The 21,060-nt window shown below is 43.9% G+C and overlaps 1 protein-coding gene across 2 annotated transcripts in view; it reads right to left on the minus strand.

The window, feature by feature from the left end:
* The window catches only part of Cdc27 (cell division cycle protein 27), a 55,656-nt gene that overhangs the window by 5,553 nt on the left and 29,043 nt on the right, over positions 1 to 21,060 (minus strand). For both annotated transcript variants that reach the window (XM_037436212.2, XM_037436211.2), the window contains 5 exons: positions 16,206 to 16,378; positions 11,261 to 11,413; positions 7,571 to 7,779; positions 2,495 to 2,612; positions 877 to 1,080 (listed from right to left, as the gene is read on the minus strand). In XM_037436212.2, the coding sequence (XP_037292109.2) occupies positions 877 to 1,080; positions 2,495 to 2,612; positions 7,571 to 7,779; positions 11,261 to 11,413; positions 16,206 to 16,378 (857 nt within the window). The remainder of the gene's footprint in view (positions 1 to 876; positions 1,081 to 2,494; positions 2,613 to 7,570; positions 7,780 to 11,260; positions 11,414 to 16,205; positions 16,379 to 21,060) is intronic.

Genomic DNA, 21,060 nt, shown 5'->3' on the forward strand with positions numbered 1-21,060 from the left:
TAAACGCATAGACAGCAACCATGCCCTTGTGCAATGCCTGGACAAATTGGAGCAGGGGCTGCTCGCACCCAACCAGAACCTGAAACAGTGAAAGTTCAGTGCCTTTTTTGCAATTTAATAAAGTTCTGCTTCAATAATTACATTGTGCTTCGACTTCCTTGGCGGTGTGGTGGAATGAAAGCTCGACTGCTCTGGCTTTTCTTGAGTGGTCACTTCCACCGTTAATGATGAATTTTTTTCACTGTACCGCTGCCTTCATTATAACGGGAGATTACAGCACAGTTAAGCATTGATAATACGAATTCGAGAAGAACCACAGGATTCGTTGATATAAGTAAGTGCAAGCTCCAGAAAGCCTTTCTAGAATTTATCCCCTCATGGCCTGTGCAGTACAATGCGCTCCTGCATGCACTAACTGAACCATCATCGCACATGCCAGAAAGTGAGGGAGTCTAGAGGCGAGTGCACCGCAAGAGATAGGGTGGCAAGCACATGTGTGAAAGGAGGGCTGGGCTAAGTCCACAAGTGTTGAAGATTGGGGGAGTTCGTTCATCGTCTTGACGTGGTATGGCGCATTACGGTAAAGAAGAAATGGCCGCGCATGACAGACCGACACATCTTTTGTGTCGGTCTGCTCGGCCATTTATTCTTTACCGTAATGCGCTATACCAGTTCAAGGTTTGGCTAAAATTTCTGATCAACTTTAAAGCAGTGAGTTAAAGCAGTTAAGGCAGTGAGGGAGATATTTTCTCTACACAGTGACAGAAGTTCGAAATAGCCACTGACAAGCTGTGAAAAACAAAATAAAACAAAAAACCTCGAAACAGATTGTCTTCAGCTTCGTAAAAGGACGCATTCATAGGACAATAGTTTTACCTTTCCACTGAGGAAGTACACTAGTGACTCTTTGGGCACAAGCTGCTTCAGCTCATCTAGCTCTTTGAGTGCCTCCTGGTAGCGATCCACCGAGAAAAAGATGGTAGCTCGCTGAAACTTGCACAGCGCGTTTTTGGGTTCCATAGAAATGGCCCTGTTTAGAGTTAAAATGGACTCGTCTGTCCTCTTCAGGGAGTGCTGTACCTGTGTGTGAAATGAAGCAAAACAACAAACATGTACAATGCTCCTGTTTAAATGTAGATATACATTAGCATCAACAACCTATTACTGCATCTAATCTGCCTCGTTAACCAATAATACCAAGGAAAGTGTGGAAGCATCCCCAGAAACCTTCATAAATGCCTGCACTGAGCAAGTAGCTGCACAGCAGCCCTAAGTGAAGAAGCTTCAAAGCAACGCTCCACCAAACTTGTACCAAAATATTTGTGCACCGACAAGGCCTTACACTAATAGACTAGGCGTAACCATAAAACGAAGCATTCTAATCCACATCAATGACATCATACAATTGTTGCCTGCAGTTAGTAATCAGTGTGCAGATCATATGCACAACACGGCACTTCATCATTCAAAAACACTTAAAATAGTGTGCTGAAAAAAATCTTACGTGTCAGCATATATTTAACATATAAATGATTGAATGGTCCCACATCAACCAGCATTATTCCACAAATATAGAGCACGTACAACAAGTTTTTTCTTTTTTTAGACTCGGAAGAGTTATTTGAAAAACTGCCATGACAGAGCATAACTCTAATTTCAAGCTGGATTACACAGAGGCAATAATACGTAATATATAATAATTGTTGGGCTTTAAAGTCCCGAACCCCCCATATAACTATGAGACGCCGGAGTGGAGGGGAACGGAAATTTCGACCCCCTGGGTTTCTTTAACGTGCACTTAAATCTAAGCAGACGGCCCTCAAGCATTTTCACTTCCATCGAAAATGTGGCCACCGAGGCCAGGATTCGATCCCGCGACCTGTAGGTCAGCAGCCGAGCGCCTTAGTCACTAGACCAACGTGGCAGGTGGATTACTCAGAGGCAGACACTAATTGAACAATAAATCGAGATGCATGATCAACCAGTTCAAAATAAATCAATAATGAAGCTCTGTTATTAATTAGCATATATGGCAATTGACTATACACAGCTGCAGAGCTCCCAAGGGCTGTACACAAGAAATAATTTTGGAAAATAACACTAGTTTTAAGACTAAGCAGTTTAATTATGCCCAAATTTTGCACTTTGTTCGACCTTTTCAACTAAATGCCATTTTCTAGAACACAAACAGCTATATATCCATCCTCCACTATAGGGATAAATTTGTTGAAAATGGTGTCATACCTACAGATTTTTTCTTCACACCTTGGCAATATACTAGCTACAAGTCAGTAATTGCAATTTGCTGAAATCATAAGTAGTAACTGTTAGATCTCTCTTTGGAGCAGTCTAAATCAAGAACTAGAACTGTGCTATCTACCAGCAGTTCATTTTTTTTTAATGTACAATCTAAACAAGTTTCACTGGTATAACTTCCTAGACAGACACGTCCAGCACCAACACAAATGCACACAATGACACGTGCGAAACTTACCACAGCAATGTGACAAAGAAGCACAGAGCTCTGTGGGTTGATTTGGAGGGCTCGCTTGAAGTGCGCTTCTGCCATATTAAACTGTTCCTGCTTGTAGTAGATCATACCTGCCCCATACCTGGTCGAGCACACAAATACAAAATACAAAAAAAAGTCAAGTACAAGGGCAATTCGCACCCACACATGCACACACACACATGCACACATCTGCAAATTAATACAGGGTGCCGACAAAGCTTTACCATTTCCTTCACACTGAATGATGTAATAAAATTTTCTTAACACCTACACAGAACATCAGCATTCTGCTTGCGATGGCATCATAGAGTAAAGCAGCTTTCCTCTCAGACTCCGCTCGCCTTTCCAAATTTTACTGGGATGATAAACAAATGCTGCCACCGACAGATTCCTGATCAGTTATTGATACACCCCTACCTGCCTTACACAGCGAATTTACAACAGCAACCAATGGTGTAGAAGCTGTAGAAGTGGCCATAAAACCTGCGGCTGAGTGGATAACAAGTGCTACAAGAAGCTTCCAAATTCACCCGCGTGCCCAGAACCTTAAAAGTTTATGTGCTAACTGAAGCTAACAGAATATGCACAAAACAGAAACAGTAAGGTTTTTCCCCATCTGCCCTTTGTGGCGTAGGTGAAGTGTAATTCAGAATGGTTAGTGCAGCAGGCAAACACAGATTACGCCTTGATGATTCAAATACCACAACACTTTGAAATGAACATTACTTATGCAATAATAGTGAAGGGACGTTTGTACAAGTACTGTAAGCTGATGGTCAAAGAAAAAAAAAGGTAATAAGAATTATTCCACTAAAAACTTGTCATCAGCTACAATGATTTACTGAAAGGGGAACATACGGATTGTGGGCAATACCGTATTTACCCGCATAATAGGTGCACTTCTTTTTGAGAAAATCCGATTTCAAGTGCCTATTACACGGGTTAAAATTTCAAAAAATATTATTTCTAACTACAGCACAGATCACTGATAATTTAAGCAACGGAAGTCACAAATATCCGCACTACAGCCGAAACAACCTTCGTCAGCGCAAAACGTGTTCACCATGCAGTGTCGCATGTCTGACAATTGAGGCATGAGATGCGGTAGGCTCAACTCTGTAATTACCATGCCTATTCAAATCAATCACCGGTGATCAATGCTTTGAATCGCTGTTTTTGAAATGTTGAATTTGTTTTACATGCACCCAGTACTTCCTAGTAGTTACCTCAGTCACTGACCTTCCAGAATCGGTTTGAACATGCCCGATTTGCAACATAGTAATTCTCGACAGATTTTAAATGTATATTAAAGCATTGTTCATCAACCAATGTTTGTGTGTAGTTGTAAAAATGTGCTTGGCTGATAAATTTGAGAGAAATACATGCCGCTACTGATTACGCTGCAGTAACATTAAAAATCTGTAATCAAAAGAACCTTAGCAAGTGAAATATCAAATTGTGGCATCAGCTTCACAATCTGACAGTGTTGAGTCGTGACAGTTGTCTGAAATATTTATGCCAGCTATTCACTAGAGAGCTGTTGTTTGGAATCGGAAAAAAATATATTCTAAAAAACATTTTTTACGGTGGTCCGCCGCATGTATAACGTGTTGGGGTGGTCTTTTAAGGTAGTTTCCAGCCGCTTTGGTTTCCCTTCTGTTGTTACATCTGACACAGGGTCGTATCCAGTGACACTAGTGGCTCCTATGCACAATATGCACATTATCACGACCGAAATTTTGTGCGCTGAATGGTACCGATTGTTTAATTTCATGGGCTCACACCGCAATCTAATCGCAAACCACCCTTCGAGTGTTACAAGCACCACCCCATGCTCCCTTTCCTTCAAGTAGAGCCACTGCAAAGAACTACATTGACTTCGTATAAAAACCGCAATTTCAATTGCCCATGACTGCCACCGAAAAGCAACAAGCAATGATTAGACCTAGCCTACGGTTCAGGATGTTGTCGCAAGAAGTTTGTAAAAGACAACATGAGGAGTGCGCGTCCAAAAAATCTCACTCAAACACCGATCCAAGAGTGGCGCACGCGATACCATGTTTAGGTTTACGGCCGGGAAATCAACGGCGACACAGTCCGCCAATCTTGTGCAAGTTCGCGGAGTAACAGCAAAAGCGAAAAGTGGTAGAGAGCCGAAAAGCTTATAAATTTGCGGACAAGGTAACAGACGCAATGATGACGACGCTTTTTCCGACAGGAAACTCAAAGCGCACTTGATGCGGACACGATCGCACGTTCTATGCAGAGCGCGTGCGGCCGGCAAATAGCCAGGGCCACACTGGCGCTCGTACGCTCGCAAAGTTTGCAGGCACCTAATGCCATATATTTAAGCAAGTGGGCAACGCACAACGTGATTTGCGATGATTTGGTTGTTTTTTGCTTTAGGGAAGTTCTTCCCTCCCCGCAAGAAGCTTCGGGTAGCTGCGTGTGCATGACGATCATGGCGTTGTTTCCCCGTGCAGGTGGTCCTATAAGACAACACGTTTCTCTCGAATCGAGTGCATCAAAAGCAGATTTCAATGACAGAATCAGCAGCAGTGAGTCCAGAGAAGATGTTGAGATCAAATTTAAGCCCCGATGGCGCGAACGCGTCAAGTCCAGCCGCAACATCCAGCGAGCGAGTGCCGGCTGTATGAGATCTGTTAGAAAAGTATCCAACCTTCGGTGGAAGAAAAATAAAACTGGCATAATTGGACTGTTAGTCCCCCTCCACACACTTCTCCCAGCAGTGCTGCAATTGTTGGAAGCATTCTGAGAATGCCTCTTAAGAAATGGAGTTTAGCTCAGCTTTCGTTGCAGCCATAATGTTTTCCTTAGTCTGAAATCGCTCTCCTTTCAATGTCCTCTTGAGTTTGGGAAGCAGCCAGTAGTCCCAGGGGGCCATATCAGGAGAGTAAAGAGCCTGTTGAACTACAGGAATAAAACTTTTCTCCAAAAAAGTATTAACCAAGTGTGAGGAATGTGCAGGAGCATTGTTGTGATGGATGCGCCAGTTTCTTGTTGACTACAACTCAGGTCTTTTGCGCCGCACAGCATCGTGTAGGCGACGGAGGACATGATCATTTGACCCTGTGGTGCGTACTTGTGGTGTACCACACAGCAGAAATCAAAGAAAGCAATCAGCATCACTTTGACGTTGCTGCGCACTTGGCGGGCCTTCTTTGGTCTTGGCGACGTGGAATGCTTTCACTGTGACGACTGGGATTTCGTTTCCGGGTCATACCTGTACACCCAAGACTCGTCACCAGTGATAATGGTGTTAATGCAGTTAGGGTCCCTACTTCTTAAATCCAGCATGTCCTGCAAGACTTCAACACGGGGTTGCTTTTGCTTTACCGTGAGCAGTTTCCACACTAATTTCTCCGCAACTCTTTTCATGGCGAAATCTTTGGTCATAATGGAATGTGCAGAGAAAGTGCTGATACCCACCTCTTCTGCAATTTTTCGGATAGTCACACGAGAGTCCCGCATCACCAAAGCGTTCAATGAATGGCAATAAACGGGTCATTTCAGCATGTTGATGGCCGGCCAGAGCATGCCTTGCTCTCTGCCAATGTGCAGCCGTCTTTAAACCAGTTGCACCACTCCTTAATCAGTGTGCGGCTTATAGTGTCACCAAAAGCTGTCTTGATCTTCCGAATGGTTTCCACTTGGCTGTCGCCTTGCTTCTGGCAAAATTTGATGTAGTAGCGCTGCTCCAGCCACTCCGTCATTTTCCATGCAATGAAAAACTGACGAAAGCACTGCGCAGTACCTTGCGCAAATGTTGCATGAACTTTTTCGTGAACTGTCGGAGCACGGGCGTATTGAGGCACACAAGCACCTGATCAGCGTTTCTGATCCGGCCCACCTGAAAGGAGGCTGCCTTTTGCAAGGAAATTATGTGCTTCTGAAAAACCCACAAGCAGCTCTTCATAGCTTTTTGGCAGCTTCTGTGATATCAACGTTAGGGAGAATCCAGTACGGCCCATAAAGCGGCACACCCTATGCTTGCTAACCTTGAAGACCGCCAGCTGAATGCTTAGATCTTGCGCGATTTCCTTTGCCTTTGCTTGCAGTAGCTCGATGTTGACAGCGAGATGTGAAGCCCATTGCTCCCGAACAAAGTTTGGCAGCTCTTTTTCAATGTCAGAAAAAGCTCCATGTTTCGGCCCCCGAAAACTTTTTCGCTGGCTGCTGCACACGATGAGGGCTTCTTCCTGCTTCCTCTAGCCGCGGAAGCACCGCTCGTCCACGCCGAACGGTCGCCCCGCAGCACACTTACTGATGGTTTCAGCAGCTAAGATAGCCTTTCTTTTAAAGGCAGCCGTTCACTGCTTTCGCAGAGCTCGCATGGCTTGAAGTCACAAAGGTAAAATCATGGTCGTTGTTATGTGCACTGAGTAATTGCAATGGCCACTGTTGCATGCCTGTAGCACCTGTAGAACTTTGGACTAACGTCACTAATGCTACCTACTGCAGAAGCATGCAGACACCTGATGATGATGAGAGCACCGCGTTTGCCAAAACCAAAACAACGAATTCGGGCCAAAAATTCTTGGGATCCGCATATAGTCTGGGGAAGACATTTTGAATAGTAAAATCTTAAAAAAGAAACCCTGGGCTATACGCAGGTTTTTACAGTATTATGCGTGGAAACAAAAATTGATTTCTTGTGAACAAACTGGAGGTGCGCCTATTATGCGACTACACTTACAAACGAGTAAATACAGTTTTTCTCGCAATTTAGGGTCAAATTTATTAATTTATTTTAATTTTTTAAGCTGCTTGCAACTTCCCAATCTCTTTCCTCGCAGGTCAACTAAGTCAGCAAATAGACAAAGCTGCCACTTTAGAGTTTCTGACGACTGTAGGAAAAAAATGAAACGGATAGTAGAATATTACACTGTGGGTGAAATACTGATCTTACAGCTACCAACTTTTACCTCAGATGGGGAAAAAAATAAACACACGTTCAACAACACCAGAAAAGCTTTCGTTTTCTTTCAAACTTCTTTCGTCTTTAAAGCACACATCTATTACAACTCTTGGGCGTACCAGGCATTGTAGTGGCGAGGGTTGACCAACAAGGCATTGCGGAAGGCAGACAGGGCCGGTTCCATTTCTTCCATGGATGCCAACTCGTGGCCAAGCAGCGTGTATGCATAGACAAAGTCTGGGTCAGCCTGTACAGCCCTCTGCAGGAAGCGCACTGCTGTCTCATGCTCCCTCTGCAGACTGAAGCAGTTGCCAGCCGCACAGCATGTCTGAACATAGAGAGAGAGAACACACAAAAGATTCAGCTGTTTCACGTGACGGAAGTGCCCAGTACTATTACAAGGCGCACAGTAGTAAGGAGCTGTGAAGCATCTCTGACTGTCGAGTCCATTAATGTGCACCTAAATCAGAGTCTCACTTCAGAACAGGTACTCTGCTCTTATCGAGGAAACCAACCTTAGCGTAGATACAATGAATGATAATATGACTAGTACCATTACGGAGTGTACAGTGGAAGTTGGAGGCACGGCAGTTAGACAGGACACTGGCAAGCTTTCCCAGGAAACGAAGAATCTCAGTAAGAAGCGTCAAAGCATGAAAGTCTCAAGTACAACCACCAAAATGGAACTGGCAGAGCTCTAGAAGTTGATTAATAAGCATAAGGTATCCGATGTAAAAATGTATAACATGGAGAGAATTGAACACGCTCTGAAAAACGGAGGAAGCGTCAAAGCAGTGAAGAGAAAACTTGGGATAGGTGAAAATCGGATGTATGCACTAAGGAACAAAGAAGGTAAAATAACTACCAATATGAATAGGATAGTTAAAATTGCGGAGGAGTTTTACAGAGATCTGTACAGTAGCCGAGACAACCACGACCTTAATACTATAAGAACTAGCAGTAACCCAGATGACACCCCACCAGTAATAATAGAAAAAGCCAGAAAAGCCTTGGAGAGCATGCAAAGAGGTAAAGCTGCTGGTGAGGATCAGGTAACATCAAATCTTCTGAAAGATGGAGGACAGATTGTGTTAGAAAAACTAGCCATCCTGTTTACGAGGTGTCTCCTGACGGGAAGAGTACCAGAGTCTTGGAAGAACGCCAACATCATCTTAATACATAAGAAAGGAGATGACAAGGACTTGAAGAATTACAGGCCAATTAGCTTGCTCTCTGTAGTATACAAGCTATTTACAAAGGTAATTGCTAACAGAGTTAAGAAAACATTAGAATTCAATCAACCAACGGAACAAGCAGGATTTCGAACAGGCTACTCAACAATCGACCACATTCATACTCTCATTCAGGTAATAGAGAAACGCTCAGAATATAGCCAACCACTATACATAGCCTTCATAGAATACGAGAAGGCATTTGATTCAGTAGAAATATCAGTAGTCATGCAGACACTGCCGAATCAGGGCGTCGATAAAGCACATATAAACATCCTGGAAGAAATCTACAGGCAATCAACTGCTACCATAGTGCTTCATAAAGAAAGCTACAGAATACCAATCGAGAAGGGTGTAAGGCAGGGGGTACAATCTCCCCAATGCTATTTACCGCGTGCTTAAAGGAGGTTTTCAGAGGCCTGGAGTGGGAATAAATAGGGATAAGAGTTAATGGAGAGTACCTTAGTAGCCTACGCTTTGCCGATGACATTGCCTTGCTGAGTAACTCAGGGGACAAATTGCAACTCATGATTATGGAGTTAGACAAGGAGAGCAGAAAGGTGGGCCTTAAATTTAATCTGCAGAAAACGAAAGTAATGTACAACAACCTCGGAAGAGAGCACCGCTTCGAGATAGATAATAGTCCACTTCAAGTTGTAAAAAACTATGTCTACTTAAGGCAGGTTATAACCGCAGAGCTGAACCACGAGATTGAAGTAACTAGAAGAATATGAATGGGGTGGAGCGCATTTGGCAAGCACTCTCAAATTATGACAGGTATATTGCCACAATCCCTCAAGAGGAAGGTATTTAACAGCTGTATCTTGGCGGTACTTAGCTACGGAGCAGAAACCTGGAGGCTTACAAAAAGGGTTCAGCTTAAATTGAGGACGACGCAGCAAGCATAGGAAAGAAAAATGGTAGGTGTAACCTTAAGAGACAAGAATAGAGCAGAGTGGATTAGACAACAAACGGGGGTTAAAGATATCATAGTTGAAATAGAGAAGAAGAAATGGACATGCGCCGGGCATGTAGCGTGTAGACAGGATAACCGCTGGTCAATAAGGGTAACTAACTGGATTCCCAAAGAAGGCAAGCGGGTTAGGGGGAGACGGAAGGTTAGGTGGGCAGATGAGATTAAGAAGTTTGCGTGTATAAATTGGCAGCAGAAAGCACAGGACCGAGTTAACTGGCGGAACATGGGAGAGGCCTTTGTTCTGCAGTGGACGTAGTCAGGCTGATGATGATAATGATGATGAAATCAAAGTATGCACACGAGCGCTGTTGCATTTTACTCCCTTTGAAATACAGCCACTGCAGCGACAAATGAAACCTGCATTTTTGAGCTTAGCAGCACAAAAGAACAGCGGTTCAGATAACATGACAGAGAGCACAGCCAGGCTCAACAGACACGACAGTAGTGAACCACCATATCAAGCTGTCAGACTATAAACTATCAAATTAGAAATGTGAGACAAACCTTCGATAAAGCCCTGCATTCCTTTAACTGCAAAGGTGTGACAATTAGCTGGAACACCACACGCGTCACAAGAAGGATGTCGATTTGTCTCTCAATGGCAGCGCGGTCATATTATATGCAATGACAGCAGTTCAAATAAAGAAATACAGTAATACCTCATTAACTCGAACTCGCATATCTCGAAAAATGAGCTAAGTTGAGATTTTCCGCGGCACTGAACATTTCCTATACGTTCCATGTATATTGTTATTTTATCTCAAAGTATTTTTGGGATTGAATTGCGAATAACTAGAAATCTTGACTGGGAGTGGAACGAAAATTTCGCTGCCGAACCATTTCACAAGATTCGCGCGATGCTGCCACGCCTGAAGTCCATCAATTTTTCTTCTTATTTAGCCGCCGCGCTTGCCACTATGCCGATGCTTCCCACGAACGCGAAGTCCCAGCCCAGAGACATTTCAACTTTGTCAAGCAAGCCTGTAGCACATCATGTGACACATGCGCTGAGCAGAGGCCCTCTGCCCACACTTGGCGTAGTTTGCCTCGTTTGCTTTGTGCAGTGCACATGATTCACCCCGAAGTGTGATTTCCGTTCATCTGTGCAAACCGAGCGGTACGAATTCATCGCTGACTGTGATAAGCGGACACTAGGCGTGAGTGCAGCAAGCATAACGCCAAAGCAGTGCAAGTTGCTAATGCTAGAAAACAAAGGTTGCCCTAATTAAGGAAGTGAAGAAAAAAGGCCGAATGAAATCGAGCATAGTGCGGGAATTCGGCATCCCTTTGTCTATGGTTTCGACGGTGCTGAAAAACAATCACAAGCCCCGCCGCAGTGGTCTAGTGGCTAAAATACTCGGCTGCTGACCCGAAGGTCTCGGGATCGAATCCCGGCTGCGGCAGCTGCATTTCCGATGGCGGCGGAAATGTTGTGCAATATGCTGTGTTATTTCTCCTGCAGCACTTGTATTGCTTTTATTTTTCTATCCTGTAAAGAAATTATGAACTTTTTTTTCTCTCTGTGTTTATTCCCCTTCTGTAATGACTCATGGTCGGTTCAACAGTAGCAATCAATAAATGAATACATAATGATCACGCACCTCTGGTGCTGTCTTGTCCAACTCCATCATGTCTTGAGCGAGTGCAGAGAGGCCCACTTCCCTCTGCAGGTGCCAAAGTGCTGTGCTGTAGTACTCTAGGCCTTGTAGCCGGTGTGGCTCAATGGACCGGAGAGTCTCAAAGGCACGGACAGCCTACACGAAAAAGAGGGTATCTATCCACGTGTGGTCTCTCAGGCAAAATCACTGCAGCACAGTTGACGCTAGCATGAAAAAATTAGGAGCCTCCACTTTCTCTGCCGACCAACTACTTTTTCGCCTTTCTTTCTTTCCGTCTTTCTATCCCTGGCAGAAGTGGAACAGCCCAGAGTGGTTACGGGCGTGATATGAGGGCACGCCTGCACAGTTGACAGCGTACTTAAAGGGCCCCCCACTTGGAATCCGTGCGTTTGAAGAGAGATGAGAAAAAGTGCTCAAGGTCATGACATACATGTGACAACTTCCGTCCCGCGAGCCATCCTTCCCTGGTTAGGCTCCAGTACAAATGCCAGATAACAAAAGAAAGAAAGCAATTACAGTAATACTACCTCATTACTACCTCATGACCACTTGCCAATAGCATTCCTATATCGCCTCGGCAACAACCACATAACCAGCAATAATTTTCATGGCTATACTACACGGCTTGATTACGACAGGGTTTCGCAGCTGCTCTCTGCAGCCAATTTTGAGGACCTTAACGGTATGGATGTTAGCGAACATTGTCGGACCCTAGTCGAACGGATAAAGTCGATTATCAAGGACAGCAGTAAAAAAATTAAGAAAACGTACCATACGCATCCAATATGTCCATGGATGACAGCTAACGTACTAAATGCTATAAAAACGCGAGATTTCTGGTACACCAAAATGAAACAAAACAGAGGGAACTCTTATTACAATAACCAGTTTAGAATATACAGAAACAAAGCAGTTGCAGCTATGCGTAAACAGAAGCGACTCTACTACAAGAAACAAGTAACTTCAACTTCCAATGACTGTGGCAAACTTTGGAAAGTTATTAACTCTATTATACAGCCAACTCCATCAAAAAGAGTCCTCCCTGAAATGCCGCAAATGCAGAATCTTGCAAATCAGTTCAACGAGCACTTCTGTTCTGTCGGTTCAAACCTGCATAGTGGCCTAAGTTCACCAAAAGAACCTTCTTTACCTCCTTGGCATGGTCCGTCATTTGGTTACATCGACATAACTGAAACAGAGGTTATAGCAACTGCTAAAAATTTGAATTCAGGGAAGGCTAAAGGCATTGATGGCATACCTATTTCGGTCCTTACAAAAAATATAGAAATCCTAGCTCCAACCTTAGTATTACTTTTTAATAAAGCGTTCCATACGGGTATATATCCTGAAATTCTAAAAATAGCTAAAGTAACCCCAATTTATAAAACTGGAAACCAAAATGAACTCAACAATTACAGACCTATATCCGTCTTAAGCTGCATTAATACGTTGTTCGAGAAGTTATTAGCGATGCGAGTAAAAAATTTCCTGCATAAAAACGGTATTCTATCGCCGGACCAACATGGCTTTCAGAAAACCAAATCAACTCTATCTGCAGTACTTTCCGTGACAGATGTAATTAATGAGGCCCTCAACAACAACCAATTTGCTATAGGTGTGTTTCTAGACATTAGAAAAGCGTTTGATACAGTTCATCTTGAAATATTAAGCCAAAAGCTTGAGCGATACGGATTCAGAGGCCAGTCCCTCCAGTTTTTTAAAAGTTATCTAAATGGGCGATACCAAAGGGTAGTTATTGACGAGCATGTTTCCAGTTTAAGACCAGTAGATGCGGGAGTACCACAGGGCTCCGTTCTCGGACCCATTCTTTTTACGTTATATATTAACGATTTAACCAATTGTCTTTCTAGGGTAAGTGCTGTAATGTACGCGGATGACACAGCGCTAGTTTTCACCACCCCGTCACTTCATACTGCGGCACATATTTTAAACGACGAACTTTTAAAAATCAGCGAGTTGTTTACAACAAATAGGCTTACTTTAAACACCGATAAAACCAAATATATAGTTTTTAAATCCCCTTGCAAGCCTGTAGACTTCACTATGGGCAAGCTGAAGATCAATGATAAAGAAATAGAAAAAGTCGGTAGGATCTCATATTCAGGCATAATTCTGGACGATGCGTTGAACTGGAAGCCCCATTTAGACACACTGGGGAAGAAACTTTCCTCTGTCTGTTTTACCCTGACCAAAGCTCGACAGCATTTTGAAACTGATATCTTGCGCACCATCTACTTCTCTCTGTTCCAATCTCAGATAACATATTGCATCGAGTGTTGGGGATTCACCTATCACACATACATCAAGCACATAATATGCCTACAAAAGAGAGCCTTGAGAATAATAAACCATGTTCCCCCTCGTACACCCTCTCAGCCTCTATTTTCCAAAACCGCAATAATGCCCGTGCTTACGCTACGAGATTATCGTATAACTCTCTTGGTATATAAAATAATTTGTAACAACTTCCCCTTTCCTAGAACTATTTTCCAAACACCAGGTAAAAGTAGTCGCTCTGCCTCCGAAGGCAAATTTTTAACCCCTCTCATAACACATACGGACAACGCCGTCTCAAGCACGCCGGGGTTAAAGTTTGGAATGATCTCCCGTCATCCGTTTTACAATCAACCAGGGTAGATCAGGCGTTAAAAGACTTTTTCTTGCATCACACAACATCCAGCTTATCGAAGAACAAAAAGTAGGAAAATAACATCAACTTATAATACCTTGTACATGTTTTCCTACTGCTGCTGTTTTGGAGACGACAATAAAAATTTGCAGCCTCTACCACTGACGATGTACTGCAGTCCTGACGTGTGGTCTTTTGTATGTGTGTTATTGCAATGAGAACTATACACAGCTGTCTTATTCATAGTTTTTGTATAAACCGAGCGTTTGTTTTTAGCACTGTAATTTATCTTGAATGTATCTTTCCTATTCATACACATGCTTTTTATGGACAATTTTTTGAACACCTGTATATACTACATTTCCCCCCAAACATGTGATTGTACATACATAGCCCCTGATTCATTTGTATTATGTTTTTAATGGATCCATTACTAGCCAATAGGCTAAGGATCCAGACATTCATGCATGTATTTGGTGAAAATGAAAAAGAGACAATAAACAATCTTGAATCTTAACTCAAACTCGCATATCTCGAAAAATCGGCTAAGTTGAAATTTTTCACGGCACCGAACATTTTCCTATATGTCCATGAATATTTCTCGCTTTATCTTGAGATATTTTTGGGTCGGATTGTGGATCAACTCAAAATCTAGACTGGGATTGGAACGAAAACTATGCTGCCGGACCATTTCAAGAAATTAGAATGATACGGCCAGCCTGAAGTCCGCCAATATTTCCTTTTTATTTAGCTATGCCTGCCACTATGTCGATACTTTCCGTGAACGTGACAAGCGCGATGTCTCAGCCCAGCGACATATCAACTTTGTCAAGCAACCCTTTGTCAAGTAGCTGAGGACTCCTCGCTAGGCCCGAGTGCGACTGCAAAACATACAAGCATTAGAATGTTTTTCTCTACTAAATAGAATGGCAGTGCAGCAAATCCCAGCCAGTTAAAGTCTCTAGTATGTTACTTTTATCTCTTTTAAACCTGCACGAGAAGATTGAAAACTGTCACTGAAGAGATGGTAAGTAGTAGTGTTTTTCTGAAAAGCTTTCATTTTTTCAGGCAATTAGCACAACTTCGCTTATCTCAAAAATTTGTTTATCTTGAAATTTTCCCTGGTGATGGGGCTTCAGGTACAGTGATAGCGTGGCTTGAGGGGGGTGGAGCCCCCCTTGAACATCCCTGCCTACGGCCACGGCAGGGACCCTTTATCACTTGTGTTGTGGCGCTAGTGCCCGACGGGAGGTCGTGTTCATGTCCAGGCAACAATGAAAAGCGGCAACATGAAACGACAAGCGAGCTCAATAAAAGATCAGACCGCGACATAAGAAACATCAGTTATTGGAAAACGATGCATACAAATACGTATATTGCTGTACACCTTTTGAAGGCTGCATTTCTGCACTCGCCCGGCACCTGCTTTTTCGCATACGGAGATGCTGCTATCAAAATCAGTCACTGATAACAAGACCTGCATGAAACTCGGTCATGTTAACTGAGCACATGACGCAACATCACCATTTATCCATATGCTACTATGAAGTCATGTGAAGCCTTCAGCAACCTTCACAATATGAAACATTCACCAATTCGGGAGAGACATCTATACAGCCAGAGAAGTCCACAGTTAAAACAACCAACTCCAATAAGTAACATAACTAGCTCTGTTTATTGTCCTAAGGTGACACCAGGATTTCATGACAAGCGTCAAAAATACCAACTCATTTATTTCTAAGATAATCAAACAGTGGAACAGGCTAACTGAACAGAAAAAGTACATTGTGCGAATGAAGTTGCAGTTTATTCAATGCTATAAACCCATGCTGTAATGCAAACAAAGGTTTATTCATATGTGACCAAACTTTTATTATTTGTGCAAAAAAAGGTGTATTTCATTTAATGTTGTATGCCCACTGCTGTAACGCCTTCGGACGCTTTGGAATATCTGGTGAATAAAGAAAAAATACAGAATAGTGCGACCTATGGGAATGCACAAAGCTCAAAATTAGCATGGAATGCCTGCAATTTATTGTCGACTCTGAGCCGTTGAAGCTTCAACGCAAGGCAATCGAGACCACCTAGGCAACTTGCACTGCACCTAATTCGAACTACCCCTTGAAGCAACTATCATTACTAAGTGTTATTTCACGCTCATACAGCACCTTTTCAAATGTTTTGTGAGGACAGCAAAGCCAATGCAATAGCAACGATACACAGCGCAGTAATGAAAACATTGCTGCAGTCAGCATTATGGTCATAATCAATGCTTGCCTTGTCGTACTCTCCCAGCTCGAAATGCGCCCTGCCCAAGGCAGCAAGAACCCATCCTGTTGAGTATTGATGGGGTGGAAGGGCCTCCAAAGTCTCGATGGCTTGCCGACACTTGTACTGACCCAGGTATAGGCGTGCCTTCCCCAGGTCTTGTAGCAGCTGCATCAGGCCCTCTGCAACATGCGAGACAGAAGCACATTCTTCGGTTGCTCGACATGATTTCGGACCTCGGTAGTGACTCAAGCTTTCTGAACCCTAAAAATGACAATTTTATGTAAAAGTTTGCACTTTCAAGGCACTCTGAATAGACAAACTTCTAACTAGATGCATGTATTGGACAGTGGAAGTCATACCGTGGTACATGACTTGCACAAATAATCAGCAAAAAGAGGCAGCAAATAATAATAATAATAATCATATGTTGGGTTTTACATCCCAAAACACACTACAGTCGAAACCCGTAATAACGAAATCGCCGGGGAAACCGAAAAATTTAGTTTTCGCGAGAATTTCGTTGCCGCGAGTATGAGACATAAAAACAGTGATACGGCCGGCAGAACAAAAATTTATTGCCAGCAGTCGGTCAACTTACTTTGCCGACCCTTGCCATGCAAGAACTTCAAAGCTCTCCCTTCGCACTGGAAAGAGTGGTCCATTGCTACGTCGTCGTCATGTGCGCTGAAGAAGGAGCGAAGGGTGTCCAGCGCATCCAAAACAACCCGCTGGTTGTCTTTGATGCGCTAACGCATCGTTCCTGCCCGCAGTCTCGCTGTCAACGGAGTTAGGGCTAAAGCCGACTCCAATGACGCGCCGCGCTCGTAGACCGCGCGCCCGCTAGTAATCTGATCGTGCATCGGTGCGGCCACTCGTAGTAATCTGACCGTGCCGCCGCTTACAGCTTCGTTGCTTGCGACGAAGCACGTCACCATGAGTGCGCCAGCGCGTCGTTCCTGCCTGCAGTCTCGCTGTCGGCCGAGTGAGGGCTAAAGACGACTCCAATGACGCGCCGCGCTCTTAGTAACCTGATCGCGCATCGGCCTACTGCTCCTAACTAAAGCGTAATTATATTTTAAGTGATCATCGAGCCGTGAACACGTCACAAAGTAGCAATTTTTGAGAGCCATGTCCTGGCGACGCACAAGCAGCAGATGACGATCTCCCGGAGTGAGCATCGGGCCAATGGCGAGGCGAGCTGAGGCAACATGGCGGCCACAGCCAATCAAGGGCCTCGAAATGACCTTCAAATGTTTGCTTTTTGCGCGCTTGTTTTTAAAGGGAGGAGCCAGCTCCCAAAGCCGCGTCCCCCCTTAAGTAAACAAAAATGCCGATGCCCACGCTAGCGCGGCAAAAGCAGACGTTTACAAATTTTGAGTGCGCATAACACGCATACGAGCATATTTTCGACAGTTAACCTTTGGTGGTAGGGTAAAATAAGGTCCGCACCGTGGTAGAAAATTCGTTAATGCAGGATCGCTGTCCAAAAACATTTCATTGCCGCGAGATACGTAATACATGGGCTTCTATGAACGTCCGCCGGGGATCCGTAAATATTTCGTTGCTGCGGGGATTTCGTACTTGCGGGGTTTCGTTATTGCGGGTTTCGACTGTATATGGTTATGAGAGACGCCGTAGTGGCAGGCTTCATAAAATTTGGCCATCTGGTGTTAACGTGCAATCGCTGTAGCATAGTACATAGGCCTCTCGCCTCCATTCAAATAGGACCACAGCAGGCAGGATCGAACCCGCGACCTTTTAGTCATCAGCCGAGCCCCACAGCTGCCATTCCATGAAGGCGGACAGGGAGCAAATTATAACACACAGCACTGCTCTGCATAAGGCTGACCCTGGCAAGTGTACCAGATCGGCTGTGCTCAGCGACAGCTCAACAGACAGTGAATCGACAAAAATAACTGTTACAGCAATAGCTTCGTACAGCTCGTTAGGAGAGTTCCTTGATAAAAAAAAAAACTCTGCGTGTAGTACAAAAGAATGCCATCCACGTGCCTCCTCACTAACCCAGTAACTTCACAAATCCCTCTACCCACAATTGGCTAGATGGGAATAAAGGGATGCTGGAGTGCAAAAAAATCATTCTCGTATTAGTGAACTATTATTCCATGATACCAAAAACACCATGCTTGCGGCCAGAAAGTGCTGAGTAAGCGAGAAAGCGTACAAAACGATAACGTGGGTGGCAACACCAGAGTGAAGTTTCCGCACCATACGACGTGATGTCACATATTTTGACATACTAAGTTTGAGGAAATTTTGTGGAGTCAATGGTGCCCAAGTGAGACAAGTACACTTTCAAATTGACGTCACATCTTGAGATTTGGGCACGATATTTAAAAATGAAACTTTGAACTTTATTTTCTCTTGTATTAATGATGATGATGATGTTTGATGTTTTGTGGCGCAAGGGCCATTTCACGGCCAAAGAGCGCCAGTTCATCTTACTAAAAATATGGACAATGATTGTGATAAGCGGCTGTATAAGGGCCATAAAATTCCTCGCGGTGAGGCGGGTAAGAACATACAAGTAATAAAATCATGATCATGCCGTGAAAGGTGCGTGTGGTGTGAATAGATGACAAAAGTTGGTGATAATAAAAGACGATGGTGGATATGTATGGCATTAGCACAAGTGCCTCACTTGTTCATACCCTTGCGTCCAAGGGCCGTGAGGCAAGTGCTTTCTTGTGTAGCCATTGCAGCAAAAACCTCTCTGGAGAGGTCATGCTACGGAATGCCCGGGTATATGATATGAAAACTATGAATTTCTTTTAAAAACTCTAACAATTATTTATGACTAAAAAGCGGTTCCCTACCGACGAACATTGCAGGGTGTAAAGGTATATGTTGTCGGTAGGGTAATGGAAAATGTTGTTTTCTTAGAGTTTCTAAGTGTTTGCACTGGATTAGTATGTGAAGGACTATTAATGCTTCACCACATTTGTCACACAATGGTGGATCGTCACCAGACAAAAGGTAAGTGTGTGTGTGTCGCGTATGTGTGTCCTATCCTGAGTCTCGTTAGTATTATATCTGTATGACGCGATTTCGATACGGGCAGCCAATGACCAAGGTGTGGCTTAATAACGTGTAGTTTGTTTTGTGTGTGTGTATCCCACTTGCTCTGCCAGTATACCCTGAGGTTTCGTTTGAGAGAGGGCTTAAGATCAAGGGCCGGGATCACTGATCTCCACTAGGGTGCTGGATGGCGCTTCGAGCTCTCCGGCGTGCGGCCGCCGGAAGTTCGAGCGCTCGTCCCGGAAGTCGGACAAATGGCCGCCGTTCCAGCATAGCGCGTGCTACGTATGGGCTGGTTTCGCGCGCATTCCGCTAAAAATGCCTGCTTGTTGCGCCGTCAACTGCACCAGCAGACCAGAGAAGTCGTCTGGAAAGACGTTCCACTTGTAAGTATTACAATATTCTGTGCGACGTGCGTGATACGCAGCGAAACGCAAACGTCATATCAGTGTCGTTGTTAAGCTGTGGCTCTTGTTACGCAGGTTCCCACGCTCTAAGCCGGATTTATACCGGCGTTGGGTGGTAAACTTAAGAAGGGACAAATGGACTCCATCCCCAGGTAGCAGACTCTGCAGTGACCACTTTACTGACAACTGTTTTGACAGAACGGGCGCACGAACTCGGCTACAGCCTGACGCCGTGCCCACCTTGTTTTCTTTCCCGAAGCACCTGGAAAAGGTATAGTACGACATCTCGGCATTTTGGTATAGCGGCCCGGAAAAAAAAAGCATACTGTTCGGCCATCGCAGTTCGCTCGTTTAGCGTTCGTATAACTACCCCTACAGTTGATGCTACGTTTATTAGACACTGAAATCGCCTGAATGGGTGCTACCTTCTTTCGTAGTTCATCTGCTGAGTCCCTTTAAAAATGACGCCCTACAAATTAGCTCGGAGCACAATAAAATCTACATGTAGCTGTGAGAAGCTGTGGTTGAGGAATTGTTTGGCAGACTTACTCTGAAAACCATGTACTGTAAGCAATGAAACGGAATTGGAAAAACATGTCCATTACGTTACAAAGCGCGAGGTCTTGAATTTTAAGTGCCCAATTTTTTCTTTCAATTTCTGAAATGCTCCTATCTGCGTTATATATCTCAGTGGTGCTATGATAGCTGTCTAAGATGCTAGTGGTATAATTCAGAAACTGCTAGACTGCTATAATATGCTTGACGCCAGCATATTTTTTTACTTACAGCATTTTGCACTCGCAGTAATAAGTAAGCATAACTGTGAATGAAACATGGCTGTTTCAGAGGACTGCTGAGAGAAAGCTGCCTAAGCAGAGAACTGCCATTGTGGATGTGACCCCAGTGGAACAGCCAAACGACAACACTCCAACCACGGTGCAAGAGAACTCAGCCCATGCAAGTTGCCTTTTTTTGTACTACGCTGCCCGAGTGCAGCTACTTGGTCCGTCCTCGGTTGAATGTAACTAGTCCGATGTTAGTCAGGCCACTTTCTTGCAATCTCGTTGTAACCAACACGATAACTTTGTATACATTATGCACACCAGGATAGCATCCAATTCGAATCAAGTTAGTAGTCCTGGTATGTTCTGTAGTCATAGCAGAACATTGGTTTTATTCATGGCTGCAGCACCAGTTTTTCTAATCCAGGGAAAATATTGAAATTCCTGTCTGATGTGGCATTTCTCGAGTGCACCGGTAAATGAAGGGGACAAAGTTAATTTCTAAACTCCCCTGTGCACCTGGTTGCTTATTTTCTGCGTTAAACCACGTAAGCTACGAACAGATGCCTGCTTTACAAAGACTGTCATATGATGAGTGGTTTTTGTGAAAGGTGTCTTTTTCAACAGCTTTAACTT

This window comes from Rhipicephalus microplus, chromosome 1, assembly GCF_043290135.1.
Source record: "Rhipicephalus microplus isolate Deutch F79 chromosome 1, USDA_Rmic, whole genome shotgun sequence".
In the NCBI taxonomy this organism is placed as follows: Eukaryota; Metazoa; Arthropoda; class Arachnida; order Ixodida; family Ixodidae; genus Rhipicephalus; species Rhipicephalus microplus.